The sequence below is a fragment of the Poecile atricapillus genome, chromosome 1, assembly GCF_030490865.1.
Source record: "Poecile atricapillus isolate bPoeAtr1 chromosome 1, bPoeAtr1.hap1, whole genome shotgun sequence".
In the NCBI taxonomy this organism is placed as follows: domain Eukaryota; kingdom Metazoa; phylum Chordata; class Aves; order Passeriformes; family Paridae; genus Poecile; species Poecile atricapillus.
In genome coordinates this window covers 153,911,993-153,936,699 of record NC_081249.1, presented here as the reverse complement: position 1 = coordinate 153,936,699, position 24,707 = coordinate 153,911,993, and the positions used below count along the sequence as shown (strand labels likewise).

General features: G+C 35.2%; 1 protein-coding gene across 2 annotated transcripts in view; it reads left to right on the top strand.

The window, feature by feature from the left end:
• The window catches only part of PRKD1 (protein kinase D1), a 117,730-nt gene that overhangs the window by 46,234 nt on the left and 46,789 nt on the right, over window positions 1–24,707 (top strand). For both annotated transcript variants that reach the window (XM_058851354.1, XM_058851344.1), the window contains exon 2: window positions 12,265–12,403. In XM_058851354.1, the coding sequence (XP_058707337.1) occupies window positions 12,265–12,403 (139 nt within the window). The remainder of the gene's footprint in view (window positions 1–12,264; window positions 12,404–24,707) is intronic.

Genomic DNA, 24,707 nt, shown 5'->3' with positions numbered 1-24,707 from the left:
GCCACTTACAGAGAATCAAAGCAGTTGAACAAGTCATGGGAAACTACTTAGATTTATACTTATAAATGATAATGAAAATGTTTTTATGATAACAGCGACCCCTTCAGTGCTTGAGGTGAGAGTAAAGATTGGAGCTGGTTGGCATGAAGGGTGTTAGGTGCATATGGAAGTAGGTGTTTGTGTATGGAGCACCTTGAATGTTCAGCGCTGGGAAAACAGTGGTGGGTCTCACACATGAGGAGCGTAGAGCAGAAGCACCCAGCTGCAGCTGGGCTGGCTTGGTTTGGACTCTGGCAAGCTGTCAGAGCCCGTGGGCCAGGAGTCTCCTTGCGAGGGGCACTGGGAATTCGTGGCTTGCTGCCATGCAATTAAATGCATGTGGTCAGAACTAAATGGATTTACCACCACTGTTTTTGAATTACAAAATGGCATTAGTTTTATTTTTTTTTTAAACTTTTCACCTCTTCTGCAGGGGCGGGGGAAAAAACTGTGAAAATTCAGACAACCAAAACTCAGAACTTTTTTTTTTAAATCTTGCCAGGAAAGATGTGTGTCTCAGCTAAAAGAGGAAAATTCAAGCAGCTTAACTGAGTTAGTAGATTTTAAAATGATGGTGAATGAGGCTAGCTGGGTTGGTCCCTCTGTTTTCCTTTCATCAGAAGTTAGTCTCCTAATGCTTTTCTCACATTTGCAGGGTCACACAGCTTACAGGACATACAGGTGTCTGTCCCCTTTGACTATGAATGTTACTGCCCATCTTCCTGCTTCTGATCTATTCCAAAAGACTGAGGTGGCCCATGAACACCTAATTTTGTATATTCCTTTTCACTGTATGAGATCTTGATCACTCAGCTGCTGGCAATACAATCCCCTGCTCCCTGCAGACTTCTAGTTGCTAGGATCTTTGTATATTAAGTGTCTGTCTTTTCACCCCAGCTGGTTGGGTGCCAAATGGCTGAGACTTCAAACAAATAAGATTATTTTACAATGACTCGTTTGTTTTTAGAACTTAGAAGGGTTTCTTTATATGTTAAATGAAGGTCTAAAAAGTTTTCTTACTTTGTGACAGCTACTTTTCCCCTGGCAGGAACAGAATTTTGACTTTGCCTGTGGTGTTCTTCAAATATTTGGGTTAATGCCAAAGATTTAAATTTTTCTAGAAAAGGCAGGAAACCATCATTTCCTTGCTCTTAGTGATATATTTTTAATACAGTAGTCTGTATGGAAATACCCTGTGAACCAGAAGCTTCAAGAAGCTGATTCATTTTTTTGTTCTCAGTGTAAATTTCTTCTCTGTATCATTTATAAGTTAACCATTCTGATTTTAACTAAGGAAAAAAAAATCTTTATGGCCTTCTTTGAGTGATTGTTAGGAAGACGACTATAAAAGAAGAAAAAAAGCTTTCTTAAAAAGTTTTATCATCAATTATGGAACACAGTTCTGATGCTGAAAATTGTAACACTGCTCAATGAATGAAAAGTGCATTAAAAAAGACTTTTTAAAAATAGTTTTCAGGAAGGCAGGAGCCAACACTTGAAACAAAATATTCAGAGACATGATTAGTTCAATATCTTTTCACAAAAGCATTTACAAATTTTTTAACAGCAGGAGAACTTCTATCTCATCAAAAACAATAGGGTGGAACCTACTTAAAGTCCAAAATCAGAGGGGAAGAGCCGTGAGAAAAGTTCCAGTCCCTTGTTGTGCCTGAGAACAATACTGTCAAATATCTTCTCTATTGTAGCAGAAGAGGTGAAACTTAATGACTGTGAAATTCTGTGGTGGAAAAATGAAGTACTTAAGTAGGGCAATATGGAAGTGGATATTGGAACAACCAAACCCATGCAGGAGTTTAGGGTTGACAGCGTGTTCATTTCATGTTTTAGATACGTGATTTTGAAGATGCACATCCCAAACACATTAAACTCTAAGACAACTTTTGTCTTGATGTTTAAAAATATTCTTGAGGCAGATAGGTCTGACTGAAATTAAACTGTCAAATAATCTGTCAGTACTAGTTGGATGGGGGTGGACATGTATTCACCCACGCTGAGATGCAAATACTTCCCTTGTGAAATGTGGCAGCTATTTAGGGGCCCTGCAAAACCGTTCAGGATAAAAAATGGGGAAGTATTTATCCAGTTGAACTTACAATGGGAATTTTAGATAATCAGAAAGGAAAGTCACAGGAATGTGACTTGCTGAAAGGAACATTAAACGCTAGGAATGTACATTACATAGTTTTCTTACTTTGCACTGAAAGTTGCCGTTTTTTTCTCGTCTTCCAAGAGAATTGTAGATATAGACATAAAAGGATTTCTTCCTATTTCAAGTCAGATGTCTGTGCCCTTCTTTGTCTGGGAACGTCCAGTGATGGAGACATCACAAGTTCCTTTCAAAAGACATTGCTGATGTTTAAACTACCCTTTTCTCTTAATATTGAACTTTAATTCACTTTATATTATTTATTACTGCCTCTCTAGAGGCAGAAGCAAGGACTGTCAAAGTTTCCTTCTGTCTATCTTCTTTCACCTAGTCATTGGTTAGCTCTTTAAGTCTTGCCTTTTGTAGCACATTCTGCAAAATTTTTTCTGCTGCTGTCCTTGGACACACAGAACTACACTGTGTGTTACATTTGAGGTGTCGTCAGTGCCAAAATGAGTGTCAGGATAATTTCAGATACCTGTTGTATTAAATACCTCTTTTGATGTCCTGAGACTGAAAGAAAAAGATGTTCTGAGAAGAGTCCCAAGAAAGCTGTTAGCCTTCTCCAATTTAGCCTGACAGTGAGTGCTGCTGCAGAATATGACATTATGGTAATTTGTTCTAATACTTTTTTTTTATAAGAAAGCCATAGGAATTTTCTGAATTCATTCCTTTTTGAATAATGTCTCTGTTAGAAACAAAAATCCTATAATGTGGAAATAGCACAGCCATATTTGGTTTTCAGTGAGCACTTGTTTTCGATACTTAAATTAGGCAAGAAATGAAGTTGGATCAGCAAAATAATTGTTTTGTAATCTAATTCTACATAGCCTCAGCTGCTAGAAATTGGAACTTTGGGTTTCTTTGTCTGCTAGGCAGATGGATCAATAGAAAATCAGATTTCATTTTCTAGTACTGATGCTTATCAAAAATGATCAAATCCTGGCCTGCCTTTAGAAATTAAACTGTTTAATCCCCTGCTGTCATGGACGGGAGAGTATGTCTTTCAGTTCCTTAATTATTCTATTAGTCCTCCCTGAATCCTTTTGCCAATGGGCTTGTTTTTTGAATTTTAAATGCTAGGTATGAGAAGACTTTGATTGCGTTTATATCACTGCCAAAAGCAGAGTTAGTAAATCCATATGCTTTTGATATTCCCCAATTTCCAGCAAAAACTATTCACTAGTAGTACATGTTCACCTAATGATCTACTACACTGGCTAAATTTAATTGTTGCTTTTCAGAATATAGTCCCTTTTACATCAGAGCAGTTTATATTCCGTGCTTCCACATGTCTGACATAATACTTTGCAAAGTCTGAATCTGTGTCACTGTTAAGCTATGCTTGCATTTTCCTCATTACATAACCAAGTTATCTAGTTCTGCCATAAGCCAAGGTAGTTAAGTAGTAATATTTACTTCATGTTTTATTTTGAGAAGTCTACAGCTCTGTGTCCCTTTATCAAGAGCAGCAAATAAGTTTTCTTCATCTTGATTACTCCAGAACCCAACCACCGATGTTTCAGCTATTTTGATTTTGTTTTTTTTGGACTGGGCAAAATGTGTGCAGCTTTTGTGAGTCCTCCTCAGCATCCATATCAACTGATGTTAGTGTACAAAGTGTTTAATCATTAATATTCAATAATATCTTTCCCCAAAAGGGAAAATTATTGGTAAATCTTTGTGGGTGGTAGAGTTGTTAAAGTTCTTTTTGTTCTGAAAGAATTAGCAAAACTTTTAGTGTCCTTTAAGTATCCTAACAGTGATATTTCCACATTACTTTGGACTTCTTCCTTGGTTTTCTACAATTCTAACATTGCTGTTTTTATCTGTTGCTATAAAATTTCTCTTTTGAACATTATAATTCTATATGTACGGGGGACATACTTTAAAACCTCCTTTTTGTGACCAATGTTGCAACCTGCGACAATTTCTGTGTTTAATGCAGTTATTTTTTTGAAAGTAAGGAAAAAAATTAATATTAATTATCCTTAAGGTTTATTTATATACTTATTTTTAGATTGTTTTCTTCATTTTGTGTGTTTCTAGATTCAGAGAAGGCTTAGACATGTGTTGAATCTTTATGCCTCATTGTGCTGTTTGTTCCTGCAGTGAATACATGAAATTAAAGGAAGCACTGAATGCAAATGGCCCCATTACAGAGACAGAAACTTTGTTATGATCCCATTCTCCTTTCAGTGTTTCCATTTCTTTGCTGACAGAGTCCTAGTATCATGATTAGGAGTGCATTCAGAAAGTCATACACCCCACCTTTGAAACTTTAATGTAGGAAGGCTTGGAACCCAAAGGGCCTCTTCCAAGTGATTCACTCTCTAGAAGCCTATATATAGCTTTTTTATTATTACACAAAAGCTGCCATTTTTTGTCATATTAAAAAAAGAAAAAAAATATGTTGTTTTCCTATCCCTAAACAGGTGTTTGGCAAGGGAAATCCTTTTGGGTGTTGTAGACAATGAAACCCAAACTTCCTATGACATGGCTTACTCAGAGCTACAAAGCAATGCTAAATCTGCATAAAACAATAATTTACAGGCACTTTTGTGCTAATGTATTTTACTAGCTCTTATGGACAGCTTCCTCTTAGTGTTTTGCAATGGGGAATTAGTGTATAAAACATGGCATTATGAGTTGTTTATTCTAAGTTAGTCATCTGATGCCCAGTACAGGCCTGGTTCTAGGTACATGTGCTCATGCTAAACTGGTGACCAACATGAGTGCTCTCACCCTTTTCTTCTGCTAGAATTCCCTCCTGATTGTATTCCTTACAGAATTAGGGAACCCAGTGTTATTTGGTGGTGTCACTTTATGCTTTATTAAAATGGATCCTAGTAATTAATAAATGGAAGTAAAACTGACAAGTGACTAAGGAGCAAACTAATCATTAGTTCTAAAAACTGAACCAATACGATTGTTAAACATTCATGGTTCTACCACATTCAGCATGAGAAAGCCCTCTACAACTATTTTTCAAATGATTCTTAGTGTATTTCCTGAAATATAGAATTAATATTGGGAGTGGATGAAAGAGTAACTAATTTTCAGATTATTTCTTAATATTTTACTTAAAATGTGAGGAAATTCTGCTTTTTCAGGAGTAAACCACATACTTGGGAATACCTTATTTAAAAGAGTACTCTTGATCAGAGATATGTTGTTTCCTGTTTCTGTGCAAAATGAAAATAATTTTTAAGCAATTATGTAGACTGGCATCTATCTTGAAGGAAATGAAGTAGTTTTTGAAAGCAGAGTAGAGGTATAAGGAAGTGAGAGTGATCTGTAGTCTCTTACCTTCATTAGATCTTTTGAGATCCCTTACCTCAGAAACAGAAGCTTTGCATGTAAGCAGTTTGTGTTGTGCAATCTGTAAAAAGATCAAAGACTCTTCTTCTACATCTGTGTGCTCTATGAGTGAGGTACGTGACTGGTGACTGAGTCTCCTGAATTGGTGTAATGCATCAGAGATGTGGAAACGCATCTGGTGGTAGACTCTCACAGAAATGGGGGGTTTGGGGCTTTGTTTTGTTTTGGTTTGGCTGTTTTATTAATACTGTATGGAATTAGCTCTTGAATTGGCTTCCTTTCATCTTTCTTAAATTGGGAATCTGTTTTCCCAGACGTAGTACATGGCATAGAACTAGTAAGACTGCAGCTTCAGAAGCAGTCGATACTTGTGAGCAAGGGGCTCTTTAGATGTTTTTATGTTAAAGGAAGTAGAAAAAAACCTTGATTTTGTTAGTGATTCATCATCCTTTTTCTGCCTGTTTGCTGAAGGGCATGAAAGTTTCTGCTCCATTTCTCAACCTTCTTGGTGAGAAATGCAATCTGTTCATGAAGTATCTACATAAATGGGTGCCTGTCAACAATCTGGCACTTGTTGTCACGTTCTTCTCCTGAACATTTTGCAGGAAGCTCCATAATTCTGCACTGGGGTGGACAGTGTTGAGCTGCACAGAGATTGTGTACAGGAACTGTGGGAGCCTTTCTGCTGAGGTCCCTCTGTTGTCTTAGAGAAATGTGGCATTAATGGATCAGTGTAGATCTGAACTCTCAGCATGAAACAACTGAGAAGACAGAAACTCTAAGTGGTCTCCCTCAGTGCTTCTGCCCATGAAAGTTTTCAATTCAATAATGCAGTGTATGCAGATGTGGTAGATGTGATAATATTTTTGCCACAAACAGGATGCAGAGACCAGAGTCTCATTGTGATTTTATTACTATTAGTTTTATAAATGTTTCTATTGAATTAACCTCTTGATCTACATGGTAGAGCAGTCACCTATACAAGTGTGCTTTGATTTGCATGGCACATTGACTTTTAGAAATTTTATGTGACCAAATTGAGCGTTTTCTCAATTTCTGCATTTTTGACTTACTCTTTCTTTACAGCTTCTTGACTCTGTGTTGTCTTCAGTGCATTGGAAGTTGTAACAGAATATTCACAAAATGCTGAGCAAATAATAGTAAAAAAGATTAGAGGAGATGCATTATATTTGAGAGACAAGGGTTATTTTAAATTAAGGTAGTCTTTGTATGGTATTAATGAAAATCAACTTCCAACACATAATGAAAATATTTCTGGTAACTCATTGCATGTGGTAATTCAGAATAAAGTATTTCTATAGACGTTTCAGTGAAAAATAAATCAAATATTTTTAATGGAAATGGAGATAGTTGTATTTGTATCTTGTTATAGAACAAACAGAGTTACACTAATTATGCCAAAGTCCTTTTTTTGAGAGAAAAGACTGCTATTCTGTGGGTAACAAGTCCTTTATAAAACCTGTATGTACATCAAGCATAGTAAAAATGTAAAAGGAACAATGAATACTGTAAATAAGGAATGATGCTGCCCACAGTAAAGCATTAAGAAACTTTACTGATGTTAGGAATGTACCAAATGGCAATAGTTCTCTGAGGTCATATCTAAAAATATATTTATAAATAAACTGAAATGAGAATACAGGCTCAAGCATTGGCCTAAAATCACATAAACTTTTCAGTTGTTTAATTGCATGCTTCCTGATACAGTTTGAACTGTGCCAAATCACATTCTTTCTCGCCTTTCAAGATTTCTTCAGTTGCCCCTTTGCCTTTTCAAATCAAGATGTTTGTTCATCTGTCATTTGTCTGGTTTTCTGAACCTGTGACAAATGGGTTTGACCTGGGCCTGTCATGGGTAGTACTGCAGCATAGGCAGCATCAAGTTGATTGGTACTATTCCTTGTATTTTCTGACCCTTTTCCTTCCTTTGTAACTGAAGACTGATTGCCTGGGGAAAAATGAAAAAGAAGGAAAGAAGGGAAAGGAAATAGTTTGTTGCCTATCTTTGCTGTTTGTCTACCTGGCAAGTGCAAATGCAGTTGCTGGCAAGGTCTACGGTGAGTCACCATTTCCGAGATGTCTTAAGCACAGAATGTGACATCCTGGATTGAGGTGGAGATGCCGTCGCTGCTGGAGCAAGCTGCACCTCCTGTGTGTTCTCAGATGTTGCTACCTATATTCTACATAACTTAGTGTAAACTTTGTTTAAACTCCAGTGTTTGTGTTACTGTGTAGTAACTCTAGTGGTGTATATGTGCAGAAGGTCTTGGAACGCTAACTGATGTTTCTTACAACAAAACTGTGAAGTCTTGTGGTGTTTTCTTTATGCATGAGAGTAATATTTTCATGATGGCATTGGTAAATAGAGCTTTTAAAAAATCTCTTGAGTTTTGCAAGTGAGTTAGTAATGACTGCCACAACTAAATGAAAATTTAGACAGTCCTCTAGATGAAACATTGGCTTTTCAGTGTCATGATTTTTCTGTGTTCTGACCTCTGTAGAGAAAGGAAATTCTGACTTCTAAAAATAAAATTCACTGTTATTTTAAGAGTATAAAAGAAAAATGTTTCAGTTTGCTTAATGTGATTTGTTTCAAAAGTTTTGTACGTTTATATCTTTATACTAAAAAAGTGGTATTGATGTAAGCCTATTTATTTACTTACTTATTTATGCACATGTTAGGCTCAGGTGTCAACAGTCTTGTTTAGATTAGGTCAAGGTTACTTGTGTTATAGCCAGTTAAGTTAACAGATATTCAGTGTGACTCAGCTTCTCCGCATACTGTGAAGACATTGTTTAGCCCACAGCCCTTATGTGTGCTTGATCAATATCTTTGTGCTGTGAAAGACTTCCAGGTTTTATCAAAGTTCTTGTTGCAGGTGCTGTTATGGTAATCACTAAGGGCTTCTAAAAACGTAACTAATCTAGAAGGAAAAAAACAGTCATTGCTAAAAAGGACAACTAAATTTCATTTCAAGGAAAATTTCAATGATTACTGAAAAAATAAAAATAAAAAAACAACTCTCATGACTTCCTGGAATAAACAGAAACTAACCCTTACAGAAGATGCGCAAAATTGTAGTAACATACAGAAAGACAGAAACAGGAGGATGACTTTTTTTTTCTTTTTCACTCTTAGCAGTGAGAATCCAGCTTGCCTGTATGTTGCAATTTTTTTTATGTGTCAAGAAGTATTTTTGCAAAATTATCTCATCAACAGACTTTTTTGACTATTGGACTACATTACTAATTGCAATGCAATGTCATCATTGTTTAGAGTATCTGGTTTCCAGTTCTTCCAGGTAAAGTTCTTCAGGTGGAAGAGATTTATTTCTCATGTGGTTTTCATTTGACACAGCTACTATGCTAATCTTTCAAATCCATAATTCTTAAACCAAACTGGTGAAGAGTTGTCTCACCTTAGAGAGTCTTTTATTTCTTTGAAGTTAATTTCCATTCTAAATTGTGGTTTTCCAGAAAAGGAGGCTGAGTAGGTTGTCCATTCAGATAACTGTGTATGTGATTTGTTATTATTAATTAATTTTTGAAAGCTTCACAATTCAGCTTGGAAATATGTTAGCATTTAGATATACCAGGTCTTGCGAAGTTTCATTCTCTAATAGTAAGGGTTCAATTTTTCACAATAAACAGAGTTTTAAATATAACTAATCTTTTCTTTTGTCATCTTCTCTTTGATCCTTCTTTCAAGAACTGTTAATAACAGCATGGTTATGGATGTACTAGCTCATATTTACATGTGGAGGGACCAATGCCATTGAAATTACTGACTGATGCGATGGATAGAGGATTAAATGAATTATTGAATACTTATAATTAGATGTTCTAGTTATTGAAATTGAGTCTGCATTTTTTTTTTTGTGGTGTCACTTGAAGGCTTTTTAATTGAAAATCCATAATTTGCATAATCACTTGGCTTTTATGCGTTTATTGGTAAAATATTTTGGTGGATTTTCTTGAGATGTTTAGAGCTGCTAAGGGTAAAAACACTTCAATGCTTGCTTCTGTTTTGCATCTGCTGAGGAAAGATTAGTGCTGAGGCTCCTTTTATCCTGTGTTTTATGGATGATCTTTTGCCAAAGTGCCCACAATCTGAGCAATAAAAAATTATTACTTGAGATCCTGATCAGCAGTCTTTTTTCATCTGAAAACATAATTTTATTTTGTATTTCTTTAAAGCCTTATGGGTAGATAATCCTGATGTAATATTTTTAGAAAATGGAAGAAGCACATAATTTCAGTGTGCTTACTACAGGTGACTTCAAATGCTAGAAACGCTTCCTTTTTTTACCATAAAAGCTACTACAGTATCATATAAAGCATTTTCTATATGAATGTTTAGACGGCATTTTTTAATGCTCAGTGTTTGGAATGAAAGTCTCTTATTTGCCTGTTGCAGTTTCACTTGTTAGTAAATTTATTTTTTCACTTATATCTGCTCATATTTTGTTTTTCCTTATTGGTGGAAAGGGCTTGGTTAAAACAAAGGGGGAGGACTCATTTTAGAGGGTTTCCCTTTACATTTTCTTAAACCAAGACAGGAGGGTATCTAATAAAAAACATTTACACTGGGGATAGACTTGAGTTGATATAGAAATCTTGCAAAATTTTAAATCTGGAACCTAGAACTGCTGGATCATGTTAAAAAGCTAAATATTTGTTATTTTTTAAAAACTGTTTGTTACAATATTTGTAATTATAAAATATTTGTTAAAATAATTTGTTCAAAATATTTATGAAGAGGGGAAGGCAGGACACATTTGAAATAAACAGCCAAACTGTGGCAGTTAACTAAGTTATTGTGCTGCGAAGGTCATTTTTCTAGTTTCACTTGTAAACTAAAGCACCTTTGATAGAACCACACTGAAAGGCCATTAAAGTGAATCACACTTGGAGTAGGCAAAGTGTTTATGGACAGCTTTGATGTCTTAATGTCTGCTGATGACTTGTTAAGCAGCTAGAAATACATCCTGTTTCTGTACCCCATGTAAGCCAGTCTTCCACTTCTGGTTCTTACAGATGTAGTGTATTTCCTCATGATGGCAATTAAAATGACCATTTAACTGTGGTAATTATGCCTTAAGTAGCTATTATACTGAAATTGTTATTAATATTAATATCAATATTAATATTTTTCTATTAGTATTGGCGAACTTTGCTCCAATACCATAGTTTCCCTGTTTTGTCTCATGTTTAGCAATGCTGAATGTTGTTTATGGAGGTGTAATACCAAGCAGCATCGTGGCTTCTTTTTGTTTACTTTGGTCAGCATTATTGGTGGCAGGAGTAAGCTTGGCTGAGGGAATCTTTGTCACTGTTGCAACAGTTGGTCCTTATACAATGTTTGAAGAATCCCACCATCAAAATGACTTTGTTGTGAAAGTAGTGTATCTGGGGAAAACTAATTCAAACAGAATATATTTCTTGTATGTAATTTGTCAGAAAATGCTGTGATTGAATTTACTTTTTTCTAGAGAATAAAATAACTTTTACCTCATGATACATATAATTCTACATACATAGTATATGTAATATTGCAAATACTTTTTTTAGGTAGAAAAAGTAGAAGTGTTTGAAAAGAGCAAATGGAATGGGAATATAGAGAACAAACAATTTAAATCATAATGAATTTAGAGGCAAATGCCTGCGGTATTTCTGAAATCCAGTGAAATGAGAAAAATCTTGCAGTTTTTCAAAAGGATCTGCAGCTCTCATTTTGAAGAATAGTATTTCACTACCTCTAAAAAAGAAAATTCTTAGGAATGCCACTGTGTTTCTATAACCTCGAAACATACCAGTTCGTTTCTTTGGCTGTACTTGTCATTATTTTTTTTAATGCTTGTTGCCAAAACATGGAGTAGTGCATTGATGTAAAATTGAGTCGATTATTTTGTAACATTCTTTTCTTGATTGTGTTTTCAGAAGAAAGTCTTAGTTCTTTAGGCTGGGAAGGAAAAAATTACCTGGACAATAATCCCCAGTGTAAAACCTCAGAGTTTTAAAAAACCTTTTATAATTTAAACAGGATTTAATCTGATTTTGAAGTGCGAGTTTCTCTGCATTGAAACAAATGATTATGATTAAATTTTGAAATACTGTTTTGAAACATTGTTTTATGTGCCTGGTAACTTCAGTCTCAAAAAAGAAATGTTTCATGTTGAGTTGTCGCTTAAGCATTGCATTTTAGGCAGAGCTGAAATATATTTCTTTTGGCTTCAAAGCATCTTTTGGGCAGACATCTTGGGAGAGATCATAGAATCATGGAATAATACAATGAAGACTAGAAGTGCACTCCAGAGCACATCTAGTCCAAACACCTGCTCCAGATCTAATTAAATTATCTTACTCAGGAACTAGTTTGAGGAAAACGTTACCAGCAGTGGATGCAGGATACATTTATTCTGTCTCATTTCCTAATGGATACTGCACTGTTCACAGGAAGAGAACAGCAAATGAGCTTACTTGCTTGGGGGAAGAAACATTTTTGGAATATAGTGAAATATATATTTTATTTCATATATTCTATGAAAATATATATTTTCATAGAAGAAAAAGTATATATCCTGTTTGATACTAGTCTGAGAAGTAGTCCAGTCTGCCCTCAAAATTTCACTATCCATTAATAGTGTTTTACAGTTTTGTATTTTACAGTTATGTGCTTTACAAGATAGTAAATTCTCATGGGTTTGTATTTGCAGTTTCCTGAATGTGGTTTTTATGGAATGTACGACAAAATCTTGCTCTTCCGCCATGACCCTACCTCTGAAAACATTCTCCAGTTGGTGAAATCAGCTGCAGATATCCAAGAAGGAGACCTGGTTGAAGTTGTCTTATCAGGTAACTAAAAACCAATGAAAATTGCTGTCATTCTTTTTCAAATGAAAATACCCAGAGTAGTTTTCTCCCAGTTAGATTTTGACCCAGCATAGGTGAGAGTCCATACAACCAAAATTTCCTTTTTCTTGATTCCTTTCTCAGACGTATATAAGCATATTATGCCTTTTTTTTTGTTTTTTCTGTAGCCCTATATATTTTGTAACAATCCCTTTCATCCATATTACTAGTTAAGCAACAGGTTAATGTTAATAAGCTTTTTGCTTTATGTTGAGTGCTATGAAAATGTCCACTGGAAATAAATTGCTTTTTCAAAGCCCTGCATAATTATGCTTGCCAAGACTGCTCTGACTCTTCACTTGATTTATTTTTTTTAATTATTAGATGAAGGGGAGAGCACAATTATGTGACTCGAATACAGAGGAAGTCTGAGGATGTCATTAGGTGTCAGTAGGGCTTGTCAAAAGGTTATATGTAGGAAGACATGAGCTGTGTGACTAGGAATGGTGCAAAGTTTGAATGGGCGTGCAATAGAGTGAATGCTGGAACTGTAAAGATGTAAAGATAATTATTTCGCAAGTAAAACTTGGGAGATGGAATTTTTGCAGTTGGAACATGCAGTTAGAGCATCTGGAAAGATGCTTAAAGTACAGAGACATGTATGCCATATGAAAGTAAAAGTTGCAACTGTAGTAGAGTGTAGGATTAGTGAAGAGAAAGGCCAAGTTCTAATGGATACTGAAAAGAGTGGAAGTAAGAGTTAGCTCACATAATCTAAGCCAACTGAGCTTTTAAACATAGTTTTCTTGTGTAGGATTCTATTCCTCATTCTTTGATTAGAATAGGAAAAAGTGAAATAAGGAATAATGTGTGTCTTTCCTGTAAGTCATTGTTCATCTTTTCCATATCAGGAAACAAGTTTTTCACTTTCAAAACGATACCAGTAACCTGAACTGAATATTTCCCACAGAACATAATCACTCCACATCAGTAATTGTGATGCAGTGAAAAAAATTAACTAGGACTTTAGTGCTTTATTTGATGTTGTTTATATGCTTTTGATGTGTAGATCACATACCTTCTAGTTTGCCAGAATTAGGCAAATAGCTGTTTGAATCTTTAGTAGCAAAGGACAGCAAATGAAACTTCTAATATGTCATGGCCTGACTGATGGCATTATTTAAAATGAAAACCTTCAGTTAGATGTCTCAAATTAAGTGTTTCCTCAATAAACACTTGAAAGCATTAGTGTCCTCCCCCAAGTGAGCTTCAACTAAGTGCAGCAACTCATTTTTGCAGACAATTCCTGTGTCATGTAAAAGGGGGAAAATATTCCCAGTTCTGCAACACTGAAAACGAGAAAGAACTATACAAACAATCTGTAATGTTTAGGGAATTATTCAAACTAATGCAGGCAGTTTTTAATTGAAAAATATTCAGTCATTGACAAAAATTCTTATGGATTTCAGCAATAGTGCATATCAAAGTAGCTGTAGATGGGATATCTCCTTTTTAATTAAAGGACAAAATCTAAATACAGGGCCATAAGAAGTATTTTTCTTTGTTTAATAATATATATTAAAAAATTATTTTGAAGGGATTAAAAAAACCTGAAAACAGAAGAGATTGGCCTTCAGCACTATAGTATATGATATTGGGTGCTTGAATGGTGGAAGGACAAATGAAATACATGTTCAGATGTTGAACTGATTGAAGAGTTTTATTTCTAGCCTTCATTATAGAGAACTAAACAGAAAATACATTCTAAAGTTCTGTAAATTCAAGGTATATTATGGTAATTGTTTTTGAATGTCATGTCCAAAAGAGGCAGTAGAACACACTGTTACTGCTATGGTTTTGCTGCTGAAAATTCCTTGTGCTTTGGGTCAGCATCCCCTGAGGCACTGCTATCTGATGTCAAATGCTGTACTGATTGACTGCATTCATTTTTTTATTGCCCACATCAATACTGGTCAGAGTAGAGAAAGCTGAACTGTCAGTCCTCATATTCAGGGTTATACAATCAGTAGTATGCATTTTCTATTTCTCACTGTAGTTTACTTAAAACTTTATTAAAAAAGCTGGACCACCCATAATATTTCTTTTTTATATGTATATTTATATATTTTTCCCCCTTCCTCCTATTGCACTTAAGTTCTTGGCAGTTTAAGGATTAGTAAATATGATTATTTTCTGGTTTAGAGCTTATCTTACAAGTTCGTGAAAGAGCTGAAGATTATCTACAGGAACTTGGAGGCGAGGAGTGTTGCTCGCTGTAGCTGACGCACCTTAGTCTGTTCTTGTGAAGAAAATTGTTCCTGCAGATGTTATGCAATGTAACTGAAACAGTTTGTGTTAAAGCAAAAGATTTCTGGTGAAATACAAGCAATTTACTCAGCTCATATTGCAGCACCTGCTGTGCTTTTGTATTCTTAATGAACACTATTACTTGCATTTTGCACTGGTGCAATACAATGTAGTATTTTTAATGGACTGCAAGAATCAAGTCATGTGCTGAACAAATGCTGTGTGTGTGTCTGCTGACTCCTCCAGAAGAGATCAGCACAGGCTGTTGCAGTCAGCTAGATGAATTGTGGTTCAGTGCCAATATAGATTCTGGCTTTTTGGAACTGAAAGGCCAAGCATTATTATAAGAGTGGAAGCAAAACTGTGTGTTGAGTGTATGAGATTTGGTTAGCTGCACACTCAAAGAGGAAAAGGGAACTTTAATTTTGAATGTAGTAGCCCTAATAAATATGGGTTTAGTTTTACTTCTATTATTTTCTTTCTTTTATGTATTGTTAAAATATCTGTTTGAACAGTTTTTTTATGGGATTCTAATAATGTTTGTATAGGAATACTACGGGAATGCTTGAGAAATGTTTTAGAACCAAAAATTTGTATGTTGAATACATTTGGTTTATTAGGCTGTACTCCAGGGCAGTACACTGGGCAGAACAGTATCACTAATACCCTTCTGGCAGTAACATATAACTCACCAGGTTTCTGTTTTCTTAGCTGTGTATTTTCTATTTAATTTTTTCTTCAAAATATTGGAAGATTCATCTTGTCTTCAGATGGACAAAGGAGGAAAATTCTTTACTGCTTCTGTGGAAATCTCCATTAATGTATTCATTGCATCAAACGTATGCTTAGTTCTATTGCATGTCAGACTGAAAAGGATCTAAATCTTTGGAGAAAGGATTTTATCAAAGTATATTTGTAGGAATATACTTTTTATTAGAATACCATCAAATATTAGTAGGCAGCCCAAAATCAGGAAGCAAGGTACAGAAGTTGCAGTCAAAGTTACACTTACAGATGGCTAGAAATGAGTAGTCACTCATTCATAAACACTGTAAGGAATAGAAACCAGAAGTGACATCTTTTCAGAGCTCTATCTCTCTCTCACTCTAAAATGTAGTCTTATTGTTTGCTCAAGAGAGGGAGGCATATTTATGTAAAGTGAGTTTAAGTTGAAAAATGCCCTTCAGTCTTGATGTGATGAAGTAGTATTTGTTGAAATCTTCAACTGGACCTCTGAAAAGTTAACTTTCTTGTTCCACTCGTGACATAAAGGAGGCAAACATTAGTTACCAAAATAGCATAATGTAAAATTCACAATAAATTTTAACAGAATGGATTATTTTAGCTGTGATAAACTGTCTTCCTTAAGTTAACACCTAGGTTTTTGGAGATATTGTGTTGTTTTGACTAGCTTATAAAAATAATTTCTTTTAACTCCAATTTGTTGATGCCAATGAATTGATACTAATGATACGTGCTGTCCTTTGTACCCTTTCTTTTCAGAGAAGTTAAATAGTTAACAAGTTTTTACTTAGTTATATGAGATCTGGAAAGTAGATGAGTTGGCTCCTTTCTGAAATTAATGATGTGTTGGAGATATTATTTAAAGCTGTCTGTACTTGCAATTGCCACCCTTCATTTGTGTATCTGTGACTTTTTTCAGAATGATTGTATTTGTTGTTTTCCCTTAAATGGAGGCACAGACTCTACAGAACAAGCTGACAGATGAGAATTGCTGTTATTCTGTACATCTGTATTCTCTTTTTGAGGTCTGTTTTTTTGAAGGAAACAATTACTTTAGATGTCTTTAGACTTGTTTTTGTCAGCATAGTTTGTCCTCTTCTGCACCTTGTTCATGAAGTTTATTATAAACTGCTTTGTAAATTTGCCGAGTCTATGCACAATATGGAAGGAAAAAAAATTATTTACAGTTTTACTACTGGTTTGTTTATAAAAATTCTATCTTGTTTTTACTGGGCAAAGTTACATTGAGGTTTTTGTCTGCTGCTTGAAAGCAGGCAGTGAAATGTTAGCATCTTGTGTGAATTAGTGGAATGTACTTCGTCTGCTTGCTGTGAGCAGTTCTGCTCAACTTGGCAGGATTCCTGAAGCAAGAAAGTTAAATAGCAGCTATTTTACGTTCCCTTGCTGAGCTGATGAGGGCAGGAATTGATCCACTGCTTTTGTTAAGAAGCTGTTTCTGTTGTAATATCACAGAGATGGTAGATCACCTGGTTGTTAGATGCGGATCTTTCGTTTTGATTCAGTGCAGTTTCTACTGCCTGTGATAAAATATACTGGGCTGAATAAAAGCTGTGGATAGCTATACAATTACAGTAAATGCCATTTATCAACACAAAACTGGGTTGTAGTGTTAGTTCAGCTTGAGATGAAACACTATGATATCTCTGAACATAATGTTATAGTACTTATGTAGTTGGTCACAGTTTGTGAATTTGCTTTGTTGTGATTGAAGAGCATCCTTCTCTTGGTGCCTTCATGGCTATGTTAACGTGCTGGTTTTTGGTGTCTTGACAAATACAAATATCTTTATTCTGTCTAAGATGAAATCTTTATCAGTTTTTCTTCCTCTGTGTTCTTTCAATTTTCTCTAGCTGTCATTTTTCTTATTTCTATAGAGATAAGGCTCATTCATGGTTAGGTTAAAGTGGATTGATTTTGTATTCCTCGCTGTTTGTTAGTCTAACATTGTTCTTGGGTCATGAATTTCAGATATATGATGGTGTTTGAAGTTTTCAGGCTGGAAAGATTCTTCCCTTTTTTGTTTATGTTTGCCTCATTGACTTTTTTTCCACATAGTGTTAATTTTTACTTTCTGGACAGTGCCTGTATATGAGAGGTCACTGTTCCATTGCTGCCTAACAGATCAAACATCCAACCTTATACATCTCTAATTGTCTGATTTTTTGAGAGAATACATTTTCAGTTTGTGTGCTCTTGAATGAAATTGTCAGTTCATTTGCGATATTTCACTTGCTTTTCCAGAATTAATATAAACACTTTCAGTCCAATGTTCATAAAGAAATTATTCTTTCACAAGAGAGCAGGGTAAATGCTCAAATGGATAAACAGCTGTTTATGACTTAGGAAGCAAAGGGTAGAAGTGCATGCTGTTGTCACAGTGGAAGCAGGTTAGCAGCAAGGTGCTTAAGTCTGTGCTGTTAAATACATTCATGAATGATCTGGAAAGCATTACTAGTAAAGTGTCATGTGTAGCAGCAGAACAGAAAATGGCTTGTAATGTCACTGCCCTTGTGTCATCTACCTTTACACCTTCTCTGCTTCAGAGAGTGCTGATGTTTGAGAGCTCCTCTTTTAAAGACAGGATTCCAGGCTTAGTAGATTTTTGTATGATCCAGTAATTCTTATGCTTTCGTATTCCTATCACATGCTTTCACTGAAAAGAGACATATTTCATGTCGCACCAATTTACCAGGCCTCACCTCAGTAAGTTGTGCAGCCAGCATTCCGAGAAAGATGGAATTGAAGCTGATTAACTACATTAATTGCAGTTAATGCATTAAAAAATGCCTACCAGCTTCCAAAGTGGACAAAATTAAATCTTGATTTTATTTGTATGTTATATTTATTTTAAAGCCTCTGGAGTTTAAAAAATCCTTATTAAAGGATTTAATTTATTATTTATTATTATTATTTTATTATTTAATTTATTAAAAGTTCTTAAAGTATTCTTAGTTCAGTGAGGCAATTTTTTTTACCTTTCTTATTAATTTTTACTTAATTTTCTTAATATGATACAAATCACATTTACCCTTTTGAAAGAGATTTTAGATACTATAATTTTGACTGAGTTTAACCCAGTCCACTTAGTAACAGTAACTCAATATGTTAATCAAGATTTATACTTCAGCTGCCCCCATGTCAGCTGATCTTGTCTTAAAAGACTAGAGGTGATGAATGAAACTTGGAGCCTGCAGTATTTTGTCCAATATTTTAATGGATATTTCTGTGCTCATTTAGACTTAAAATGCAATGCTGTCATGTGATTAGCATTTGGAATCAATATGGAAAGCTTATAATTAAAAAGGCATTGATGGAAAAAAGTGCATGATAATAAAAAACATATTTTCACCAAAAGATATATCAGCTCTGTTTACTGTTTTACAAATTTATTTACTATTTAGCCTTTCATTGCGTCTATGGTATAGCTATAAATTATTTCACAGGATGTGTCTTTAATAGCACTTGAACATTTCTTAAAGACAGAGTAGTAAAGTCCAAATTTCTTTTTATGTACCTCATCACTAAAAATCTTCAAGCATATACCTCCAATATGTGTGTATTTATATATTTAAAATCTATATATGCAGCTGAAGTTTATATTATTTTCCTTCTGCACCCTAATGGATTGTCTTTTGCACACCTGGGGTGTGTGCACCTCACTTTGGAGACCACTGCTATAGGCTCAGAGGAAGTTGTATATTAGGAAAAAAAAAATTCATTTCTTTATGGAATTTTATTTTAATATTTGGGTAAGAAAACTTCAATTATTTTTTTTTTCTCCTTTTCCCAGTTCTTCATATTTTGCTGGTTGTTTTTGCTGCTGATGCAGATTTAGTTATAAAAGTGTCACCATGCAAAGAATTCTCTTTTCCTCACCAGATGCCATACCCTTTCATAAAATAATTACCTCCCCAGTTTATTCTCACTAGCTGCAAATTTAAAGGGGAGCAAGCCTTGCTTCAGCTAAACAGAAAACTCCTTGATTTGTCACACAAAATTTTGTTTGATTGATTTGTTTAATAGTTTCTTTGACTAGTACATGCTTGATGAAACATTTGTATCAGTGTGTTTGTTAAATGATAGAGGTGATCTTGAATAGAGAGTAGCTATAAATGATTCAGCACACTGAAAAATAAAGGGTAATGCACTTGGAATACCTTGTCCATCAGACAACTTATTTATATGGTTAGCAGTGTATTCTACATACATTTTCCTGATATATGTCAGGAAAATGTATGTATGAAATATGGCTTATGTAAAAAATATATCTTTCCATATCACTATTGGACTCATTGAATTTATTTCCATTGGCTGACTGCTGGCTTTGATTTTGAGAGAGCAAATAGAAATACACCTTCTTATAGTAATTTCCAATCAATTATGTTTGCAGCCATTTGTGGTATGATACACATCTTCTAGGAAGTGCTTGAGGTCTGTAGCCATAAGAGGTCTGAGCACAAACAAGCAAAACTCCTTCCCTTGGGGAATATAGCAATTTGAAATGGCAGCTAAGGAGAAGGATACTCAGGAACTGACACAGATTACAGTCTGCTGGTTTTTATATCTCAATGGTAGTGTGACTCAAGCCTGGAGATATTGCCATTCCAGCTGAAATCTGGCTCACTCTGGCTTTTAAAGAGGCCCCAAGAATGTTTCTGTTAACATAGTTAAATGTGACTTGTTGCCAAAAAGAAGTTTGGAGAGCTTTTCTGCTTCTTAGGACATGAAGACTCCTATCACTGTAAATTGGTAGTGCAGAAGGTTATTCTGCATCAGTTATGTTTGCGTCCTTGGTTTTTTTGTTGTTGCATTTTTTTTTTCTTCCTCCTCTTCTTGAGTCCAGTAAACTCTTACTCATTTCCTCTCCAAACAAAACAATTCCAGGCTTTTAATCTCTCCTTATATGTAAGTCTCTTCTATGCCTCTAGTGGTTTTCCTCATGTCACAGCTGTTCACAGCAACTGAACACAGAGTGTCATGTGGGGAATATTAGTATCACCATTTCCTAGTGTTCATTTCTAGTTATTTATGTGCATAGGTGAAATATTAGGTAATCATGTTGTGAGTAGAACACTTCTGTTGTCTTTAGTGAGCAATTAAACATTTTGCTTATGTAATTTTGACCTTCTGATCTACCTGGCCAGGCACTGGGTATTTCTGTGATGAGTCATTATTGAATTTCTGTAAACAATTTTTAAAAATCAACTGCAATTCAGAACAATAATAAATTTATTTCTTCCAGGTTATGTCATCTAGTGCATTTCTTTAGCATTTTTAATTTCCCTTCTCCCTTTTCTAGTGTTACCCTAGAAAGATTCAAATGGGGCTGAGAAAATGGAATGGTTATATACAGTCATGCTTCTGTTCCATATCTCTGATCATCAAAGATCTGAGACCCTAAGAAAGCATTATTAATCAGACAGACACTAAAGTATATTCCAGAAGTGGTCATACTGAGATTTGTTGTTTCATCACCTTCCAGAGGCTTCAGGTGAGGCTGTCTGGCATGTAGTTCTCTTGGATCCTCTTTCTCACCCTTCTTGAAGGTGAAAATGACATTTACTTTCCTCAGTATTGTATCAGGCATTTCTCCTGATCACCATGATCATTCAAAGATTGCTGAGAGTGGCCTCACAAGGACATCAGCCAGGTTCCTCAGTGCTGCTGGGTGCATCCCACCAGGGCCTGTGGACATCCAATAAAACTGCAAAAACCCCCAAAACAGCCCACCTGTATTTGTTCTGTAATGGTATATGTTTATGAATTCTTAGGCTAATTCTAAAAGATATCTAAACTTTTGCAGATAGTTAAGAGTATAGTTTGTTAAAAACAATTTAATGTATGAAGAGGTGGTTCCTTCATTCCTTACTGAATTCAGCATAAGATTGTACTTTTAATTCCATTATACTTTTAACTAGTAGCGTTTATTCACCCTATAACAAAACAAAAGAAAAAAATCTTAACCTTTTAGGAAAGAAACTTTTGGGAATTAAATATGTTTTACAAGTGCTATTAATTCTTTTTGAGCACCTCTTCTTTTTGAGGTTTTTTTCAGAATCCTGGAAGAAGAACTGTGAAGAATACTAAAAAAAAAGTCAAAGAAAATAAAGATGTAAAGGACTCATAGCATTTACTTTAAGATATGAATTTAGATCAGTCAGAGAATGGAAAAAGGAGCAAGAGCCTTTTTTTTTTTTTTTTTTTTTATTTGAGGTTGGTCCTTAGTGCTAGTAGTCAGAATCAATTTTGAACACTGCATCCATAGGTCCAGTAAACCTGCAGAGTATTTAATTTTTTTTACTGTGTTAAATTGATACCTTTGCAGTGTTTTGTGATTAACAGGGCCTGAAGCTGTGAAGTAAGGTATTTTTGTTTTTTCCACTTGGGCGAAAAATAATGAAAGAATTGAGTGATGGGATTTCAAATTAACTTAGTGAGCTGTATAGTTTTTACACTTGAAACTGTGCGATCATTCACAAATAAATAGAAGTACATCAAAACTGAACTTTAAAAATTCAGAGTGTACAGATGAATCAAGCACATTGACTCATAGATCTTAATCTTTTATTATTACTCTGCTTAAAATTCTGAGCTAGCACTAGAAAAATGCTTGCAAATGGTTTATTGTCTCCTTCAGTTTATTACTTAAATCTCGTGTCGCTGATGAGACAGTGTAAACAACAGCACATAGTGAATACTGGGATTTAAGAAAGAAAGAGATGAGAGTCTTACTCGGATGCCTCCCACTCCGTCTCCTTTGTTCCCCTCTCAGCCTTACATTTGCCAGCCTCCCACTGCCCCTGTCAGTAAGGAGTTAGCTGCTGGCCATGGAAGGCCGGTCACAACATCTTGTTTGTTCACACTGTGCCACCGCTTGCAGCTACCAACCTTGGGCATCACTGATCAAAATGCATGGAGGTTCTCTGGCCTCCATCTCTCTGATCTCTGGGGTCCTCCCCTATTTCCAGCATCTTCCCAGCATCTTGTATGCAGGGTTTTCACCCTCGCCCTTCCAGCTCCCCTTCTTTCTGACATTACTGTTTCTTTTTGGGGACCTTTTTTTCCCCTCTTCTTGGCTTTTTGGACACCCAAGCTCATGTTTCCAAATTAAATAGTCCAGGTGCAGCAGCAGCCTTGTAGCAGGTGTTTCGGTTTCCTGTACCTCCGTCGCTGGAGGATTGACGACATGCAGCTTTTGATTAGTCTGGGTTTTATAAAAAAAATTGCAACTAACCTGTACCAGCTGCATTTACCAAGTAGCAGGCTTCTGCTCAAGAGTTCCAAATTCAGTTCTCAAAATGTATGTTTCCCTCTGTCCCCAGAATGTCAACTTAGCATTTGTAATTAGAACTGGTTTTACCTAAAGCATTAGGATAAATCGATAATAGGTAAAAAAACCAAAATTAAATTGATTGTATTAGAAGGATTTTCCCTGTATGTAAAATTTAGAGTGCTAAAATACATTCATATCCAGAGAGCTTAATGGATTCAAATTTTCCCTACTTCAAAGCAGAACAAATAAAGAAACAGAATTATTGTAAATGTGCACATGTGTAGCTTTTAGAAAGTGATTATTTCTAGTCAGTATTAAGGTCCTGATAATTATACTTTAGTTTTTAATTCAGATTTTAGGATGGTGATCAGATATGGAGTCGTTGGCCTGTATGAATTGCCAGAACTCTGCTAACTTAAATGAAACTCTGGAATCTCAGTCTGTATTTGATTTCCAGGATTGGAACATTGAAAAGAATAAAATGGTTTCCTTTCCCTTAGTCCAGCTGAGCTGTATACTCAGCCATTAATTGTTATTGTTTAACCAGTGCTTGAAGTTTAGTAGTGTATAGTTGTGAGTTATATTAATTTTTCAAGTGACAGATGCCAGGACTTCTTGTAAGGACTCAAGTTACAAATGCCTGTGGGAACTCAACAGAACACATTACTCTTAAATGCATTCCAAATGGGAGAAGGTAGCAGGAGAATGCCTGCTTTTCATAGCTGCAAGATATTGCTAGTCTTGTGATTGATGCTTTCTTCTGCCATGAGAGGCGTGGATGCAAGATGACAGTGCCCATTATGTGAAGCTCTGTTACTCATAATAGCAGGATCTCACCTCTGCTTATAGTTCAAAGCCCTTTTGGGCTTGGAACACAAGCTGGTGAAGTAAATAATTTACCTCTTTCTGAAAGCAAAACCTTGCCTCTCTGATTTGCAATGTATTCATGTTTTACTTTCCAGCTGTGCTGAATGATAGATGTGCTACTGAGCCCGGAACAAGGAGTACTAGCCATTAACAGCCAAGTCATTAACAGACCTGATGAAATAGTCTTGTCAAAACTGTTGCAGTTTCAAGTTTGTCTGCGTTTTGGTGATAGTAGGAAAGCTTAAATAGATGATGACAAGGTAGTCTGAGAGTTAACAGTGTAACAGTGTCATATTAAGAACATAATATTGCAAACTTTTCTGCAGAGTAATTAGTTTTTTAGGATGTGCTTATAGCCATATTTAGAGGCACCCCTTTTTTTACAGCCCAATTTTACATACAGCCACAAAATTGTCTTCACCCCATCAGTACTCTGTCAAAGCCTGATTACAGGAGGTTTTGTTAACAAGAAAGGCCTCAATTTATTTTGGAAAAAAAAATATTCATATCTTTCTCTTCATCAGCAGGGCTTTGGGTTTTTTTTTTTCAGTGAATAACAGGAATATTCTGAAGGTTAAAGCTTTGAACATTAATGGCAGTATGAAAAACTTCTTAGACATGTAATTTTAAAAAGTTGACTGACTAGATGGTAGGAAGAAGTTTAAAAGGAAGACCTAATTTATAAATCACTTCCTAAGGCAAAACTACTCATGGGAGATTTTGATTTCAGGTTTGCTTCTACAGAGAAAAATATATCTACTTCTCACAATCCCCATTTTTTTTAAGCTATTTTAAGATAATATATTTTTAATCCATTATCTAAAATGTTAAACCAATTGAAGTTGACTGAGTTACTGATTTTTATTATGTTATTTGTGATTTTGGTGCACTGTTCATACTATTTGTAAAATTACCCACTGAATCAATGTAAAACTCCTTTCCAGTCTTCCAATTTAGTCAGCATCATTGATGCAAAATAGAACTTAGATACAGGCATAACATCAGGTTATTCAATGCAACTGTCATGAACTTAGATACATAAATCCTTTGCTAGATTGAGATTTAGACTGTTTTTATTGTACATATCCCTTGTTT